Source organism: Limulus polyphemus, unplaced genomic scaffold (assembly GCF_000517525.1).
Source record: "Limulus polyphemus unplaced genomic scaffold, Limulus_polyphemus-2.1.2 Scaffold906, whole genome shotgun sequence".
Classification (NCBI taxonomy): domain Eukaryota; kingdom Metazoa; phylum Arthropoda; class Merostomata; order Xiphosura; family Limulidae; genus Limulus; species Limulus polyphemus.
The window spans coordinates 308,069-315,032 of NW_013666516.1; the positions used below are offsets into that span (position 1 = coordinate 308,069).

General features: G+C 32.4%; 1 protein-coding gene across 1 annotated transcript in view; it reads left to right on the forward strand.

Annotated features, from left to right (window-relative positions):
• LOC106461158 (delta(3,5)-Delta(2,4)-dienoyl-CoA isomerase, mitochondrial-like) overlaps positions 1 to 3,732 on the forward strand; it is a 24,962-nt gene extending 21,230 nt beyond the window's left edge. Inside the window, exons 7-9 of the mRNA XM_013920952.2 lie at positions 687 to 815; positions 1,476 to 1,640; positions 3,186 to 3,732. Of these exons, the coding sequence (XP_013776406.1) occupies positions 687 to 815; positions 1,476 to 1,640; positions 3,186 to 3,287 (396 nt within the window). The 3' untranslated portion in view covers positions 3,288 to 3,732. The remainder of the gene's footprint in view (positions 1 to 686; positions 816 to 1,475; positions 1,641 to 3,185) is intronic.
• Positions 3,733 to 6,964: the final 3,232 nt, after the last annotated feature.

The following is a 6,964-nucleotide window of genomic DNA, read 5'->3' on the forward strand; positions in this document are numbered from 1 at the left end:
AATATCTAAACCAAACAGTCTTTTATATCATGTTAATAGTGTAATACTTTAAAACAGTTTTAGATATATAAATGTTATTTGTTTAGACAGAAAGTGATATATAGTTTTCTCACACTTTATCCTACCTGAGAAATATTACAACACTTAGCAGCACATTTACTTATTAATTCCTGGCTGTGTAAAAAGTTTGTTTGAAAAGAAGTAACTTACTTGCCAATCCTACAACATTAATCTCAGGCTTCAGTTTGTGAATAAGCAAGCTCTCTTTTATTTGGAGGCTCTTTTTATCATTGGTCGTGGCTAAGATCTTAAATCAATTAGAAACTGACATTGTCATCCTCGGTAATTAGTTTAAGATCTTAGCAAGGGTCACTGATGAACAGATTCTTGGAATAAAATAAAGTGTGCTCATTCACAAGCTGAGACCTGAGATTAATGTTGTAGGATTGGCAAGTAAGTTACTTCTAGTCCAATAAAATGTATTAATTAGATGAGAACTGTCAAATGATTGAAAGTAGATTGAGATTCTAGATCCTAGTTTCTATTTGATCCTATGGGCTTAATTTTTTAGTAACTTCATTAGTCTGAACTTTGTGTGTTGAATCATGCATGTTTGTGTGCACACATATATTTCCCCAAGTATATAGCATCTTTATAATCTTGTACTTTTTCTTTCTTCTCTCCAGGAAGTTGACTTGGGATTTGCTCCAGACTTGGGAACACTCCAAAGAGTTCCTAAAGCTATAGGAAACAACAGTATGTTGAGAGAAATGGTTTATACAGCAAGAAAGGTGGAAGGTTTTGAAGCTAAAGAAGTAGGTGTTTTGTCTTATTTATTGATAAATGCAAATTTTAGTAGGAAATTTTGACCATCATGGTCAGTCTTAAGGCATGATGATATGGGTACAAAATTGAAAAAATTATTTGGCAAACACTGCTAAAAAATTATAGGGTTTATTCATTTTTGTCATTTGACTTCACTAGTGAGGTTTTAATAATCAGAGGCACCACTTATCATAAGAGTGGCCCTGATTAGCATTTAATTTTATTATCAAGAAGTATTTGAAATTAACGTTTTTGATAGTTTTTAGTTGATATGTTAGTGTTTACCAATTAAGTCTTGTGCTTAATGATAGGTTTTATGACATTTTAAGCACTTTGTGTTTTTTTACTTCTTTTAATTTTGATTCATGATTGGTATGGTAATAGAATTAGTCTGAATATATTTTTGTTATCAGCACTGTATCAGTATTAACAATACACATTTTACGTGTAAGTTACTATAAAAGTCACACATTTGATTATCCTTCCTCTTGCTAGTAAGAGTAGATAGGTTGCAAACAAACTTGTAGTACTGAGAGTTATTCATAATGCTCTGATTTCAGTTCCTGGAAATGTGCATCTATATAAAACTAACGTAACTTTTGATAATGGTGTTACAAAGTTTCAGCACATTTTTATTAACCTCTCTACAGATGGGTTTGATCAGCCGGGTTTTTCCCAACAAGGAAGCTATGATGTCAGAGGTTGACAGGTTGGCAGAGTCTATTGCTTCTAAGAGTCCAGTGGCTGTTCAGGGCTGTAAGGTGGCTCTCAACTATTCACGAGACCACACCATCAGTGAAGGATTGAAGTTTATGGTGAGTTTTTTTTTTTCACAAATAGTTACTAAAGCTCTTTCATTGTGTGTTAGTTCAGATATCCACAGTAGAAATAGAAGTTCACATGATATATGGAATCTGATAGTCACCGACTGGAATTTCTTTTCCTTATAATGCGCATTACGTGCTATATTTTTTCACAGATTAAATTCAAATTTTTTTTATCTGAAATATATGAGAATAAAGAGTTTTGAGTATCTCAGAAGACAAAAAATGGAATCCCATTCCGATAAATTTCTGCTGACAAATGACTCAAAGTTTTGTTGCCATCCCACATCTGTAATTAAGGATGAATAGGTGTTCAAATACTATAGTCATGATGGTGTGTCTTAAGGTGGGGGTGTATGAACTCAAAAAACACATTCTTACAGTTTTAAGGTCATATTTTAACAAGCTAATTAGCTGTCTTCAAGAAAAATAGCAAAGAAATCACATTAGATAAAGAATGATGACAGTAATTCCAAACATTTGTGACAATAAGTGTGTGGAATCCACACATACAAAAAGAAAAAAGATTCTACTCTAGCCATTGAATAGCACAACAAAATTATTTTAAAGCTAACTTTCTTCAGTTACTGAAATGACACTCCTTACTCAGAAGCTCCTATATAAATAATATGAAAAGTTTTTTAAGTATATGTGTGTGTGTGTGTGTGTGTGTGTGTGTGTGTGTGTATACAAAATGAATGTGTTGAGTAGAATTTTCTGACAACACTGAAGATAACACATAAAAGTACACGTATCACTAAGAATGTTTTATAAAGTACGTTTTTTCATTACACTTCATAAATGCGACACAAAATTAAGATGACAAGAACCATATGTTTGTAAGGCATTGTGTAGTTACTTGGGTACCTGTATACATATGATTATTCATTACAATGTTTTTCTTATTGGTATTTTTATGATTGCATTAGGTCTAGTCAGGAATTTGTGCAGATTCAATTTTATACATAAATGTTAAAATTTGTTGATTTACTTCTTTGCAAAACAAGCAATGTACTCACAAATCATTCAGGAAAAAAAACCATTACTTTATATTGTGGTTTGACAACTTCTGAGAAACAAAGCTAAGAAAATTCCTACAAGCCTTTTATCTTCCTTTTTTTTCTAACCTTGTTTAACTAGTGTTTCCATGGCAACAAAGGAAAAATGTTCCTTTCTGGACCAGTCTTGACAGAGGTGTCAATGCTGTTTTTTTTTAATTTCAGTATTTCATACTTCACTTAAAAGTAGCTGGGACAGGTTTTTATTATTATTTGCTTTTAAATTTTCTCATTTTTAGTTTTATCGAATCTTGTATTATTTTGTTACGTTACCTGTAAACTTTTTTTTTTCCAGTTTGTGTGTTATTCATTTTGTTCACATATTATGGATATACTCATGTCCTGTTTGAATTCTTGTATTTTGTTTCCACTCATGAGTAATTCTTTCATTTCTTTTCATCTTCAGCTTTTACTTAGATTAATGTTTTTGTAGTTTTCTCGACTGTGGTACTAAATGCTGTTTAATGTTTCCTCATAGCAATGTTGGAATATGACGATGCTTCAAAGTGAGGATGTCATCAAGGGCTCGGAAGCTGTTGCCACAAAAGCAGAAAAACCACCACATTTCTCTAAACTCTGATAGGGTATAAGATCAGCCACAAAATAACTCTGAAATTCATTTGTGTTTTGTCAGGAAAGATCCAAGCATTTTATTTAGTTGCTTTTTTAGAAAGACATCTTACTGCATTTTTAGTATAATATATTTAAAGTACTATTGTTTAAATTTTAGATTAATATTTCTATATTCCCGGTGCACTAAAAGCTTATTTGTACACTGTTTAATTTTAGGTTTTTGTTTTGTTTAGGTTTTAAGTGGTAAAAGTGATTTTTATATGTTTCTGGAAGCCTTATCCTTAAAAGTTCTTGCTATGATTAATTTGTTTCATGATAGGTGTAGGTAGGACTTTTTTTAGAATTTTTTTTAGTTACAAAAAATTCAGTGTAATTATAAGTAGGTTTGTGTACTTTAATATAATGATTAATGTAAAATATAAGGATAAATAAAATACTGTTTGTTATTGTAATTGTTTTATGTGTATTTTATTAGAAAATTCATTACGGGTAATTAGAGTGTGTGAATATTTAGTAAAGAAGAATTTAATGTTGATTGTGATATAAACAGAAAAAAATATGGGTTCGTTTTGTTATTATTGCTACATTATCTTTAAAGGCTCAACATTTAAAATTTTTTTTATATGAGTAAACAATTCTTGTAATAAGTATTATTTCATCTGGCTCAGAACTTCAAAATAATCCTAAGTTGTAGTCATAATATATTACTTCTTGAAATGCATCTAAATTGTACCAGTGAATTGGGGGAAAATTTTTGGACATTGAAAACAAATAACAGTGGCCAGAGTAATCTAATGGCTTATGCTTAGAGTATAAACTGTTCTAAAAATGCTAAACATTGTTTTTAATATATTTCAAGAAATTTAATATTATTTGTATTTAACATATTAATTATTATAGAGAATTGGTAAACTGGTTTCTGTTGTTTTAAGAATTCTGGGTGCAAGAAAAGGAAAGTTTTATTTGAAACACCAACTTATCAAAATTATAAAATCTTGCTGTAACTGATGTATTTTGGGGCCTAAATGAACTACAGTTTTCTGGTATGATCTAAGTTATCACTATGATTGTGAAGAAAATTTTTAGCAGCACCTTAACTTGCTGGAGAATAAAGCAAGTTCCTTTCTTCTTCACATACTGAAAATTGTTGAAAAAAATTTTTTTTTTTACTTATCAGTAGGTAAAATTCAGGTACGTTTGCTCTTTTTATTATGTATTACTGAAAGACTGGCACAGCTCATTATCATCTGTCAGGATTTCATTTTTATATAAACATGGTTATAACCTATTGGAATTAAAACATTTATAGCTTTTAATTTAAATAAACTTAAACACAGAACTGCAAAAACATAGCTAGAGGGTTGATTACATTACATATCAGCAAGTCATGTGACAACCAGTCTACATATACTCAAAGTTGTATGGAATATATCAGAACTACAATTTGACATTTTGCAGATGGTGTGATGCCACTGAAAATTTACTACCTTCCCAACCTAAAATATTCATATACATAGATCATAGAGATGCATTTAGATTAGGGATTTAGAATTTAAAATATGGATGCCCCATGTACTTAGTGGCATTATGAAACAAATGAATATAGTTCAACATGAGGCTACAAGTCATACTGCAGCTGGTAAGCATAATGTGGCATCTTGTGACAAACTATGAACAGTGAGGTCGGTGGCAAAAGTCTTCCATGTGTCTCAGGCAACTTACGAAGAACCTTAAAGAGCTAGACAATAAAATGGTTATTACACTATTAAGTGCAAAGACATATTGGTTAAATGCATATGGATTTCTGTGTAATCAGACTGTTGAAGTGAAAAGTAGGAAACAATCATCGTTGTGTACAAGATGGTTTATGGAAAGCTTTAAGAGAAGCAGTTTGCTTTGGACATGCCATCCTTAAAGCAGATTCTTTTACAACAAAAACTACGCTGCAGGGCCATTTCAGGTTCACAGACGTCAGATAGTGCATGAACAGACGTGGCGACAGGAGCTCTAACACTGTGGTGAGGCTCCATAACTTTAATATAACTACTTGACAGCTGCGTTTTAAAGTTGTCATTAGCTAGTGATCAGATAATTATAACTCATTAGTACAAGTGTTAAAGGTGAACTAGAATTTAGCTTCCTTACTGTTTTAGACTTTCTGTAGTTGGAGATGGATTTCATTATTGTACATGTATAGTTTAAAATAATTTTCCCAACACAAGTCCAGACTGAGAACCTGAGCGTCCATGGCTCGCATTCCATTTCTGCAAAATTGTGCTCCACACTTTTGGGGTCATGGATTGGCGTAAGAGTGATAGTCAAGTCTTACTATTCAGTTGGAGTAGCACAAGAAGTGGCAGTGATGCTGTTAACTGGCTGCCTTCCCTCTAGTCTGTTATTTCAAAATAAGAGATAGCAGTACACATAGCCCTTGTATAGCCTTGCGTGATTGTCCACAATAAAACCCCAAGCTTTGAAAATAACTAGTGATAGTACTGGGTACACGTGCAACCGCCCTGCAACATTAGCAACCGTTTGATGTGAGGCATTCTCATCACAGCACGAAGAGTCCGTTCTTTTGTTTTGGGGTACCCGGGTTTTCTCAGACGTTATTGGAACTGCTAAGTCACTCTATTCACTACAGGGATATTGCAAATGATCTGTCGACTTTGATCACCATCCAACTGTGTGACCTCGTAACAATTAAATTAAATTCTGGGATTATTTCGTTCCTGGCATGTTGGTTTAATCGAATTACACTGTATAACAATATTTGTATTACGAGGTTATTTATATATGACTTTATGGATATAGTCGATTTCTTTTCTCGTTTATTTACTTATTGGTAGGCCATGTATATTGTAGTAATTGTTTTTTTTTTTCCAAACAGCATTCTATTAATAATGGTATATATAAAACAGAAATTACGATTTTTACATGACATCCATTAGGTGGCAGTGTATAGTTAGTAAAGTTTAACTGAAACCATTTGTAACTTTGAGTTGATTTTTAAAACACGCGAAAATAATGGATCAATGAGTTATACAAAAGGGGGCATTAAATAAAATTAGCGGGTCTATCATAGGGCATACGCTTTTCACTCCCACCCACTCACAGAAAATAACAAGGTTATTTTTGGAGTGAGAAGCGTACGACTGATTTCCGTAACCACTTGTCATAACGGAACCTCGATCACATTAGCTTACGCCTTCCGAAAATCCCGAACCTGCCAGTGAAAGAGGGTGCCAAAATATGTAAATATTATTCAAGAAACGTTTGCAAATAACCATTAATAAAACTTGTATATTACATTGTTAGTTATTCGGTACGAGACTCAGGAAATGTAACAAAAACAACATATGGAAGAAACAGAGTTGGTTATCCCTAATCTTCTGTGTTCCTACAGAATAATGTTCATAACTCTTTGAATAACACTCAGCGGTAATTTTCAAGGCTTACAACGCTAAAAACTAGGTTTCGATACCCTTGGTGGGCACAACACAGATAGCCCATTGTGTAGCTTTGTAATTAACAACAAAACAAAACTCGTTTAGGAGAAACTGTGCCTACATATTTATTGTTTATTGTTGAACTAAATCTGTGACATTTATGTTCGAGTTTTACATACATTAATACGTAATTTACTCGTAAAGTCGCATCCGTGACACTAAGAGCAAGGTGTTG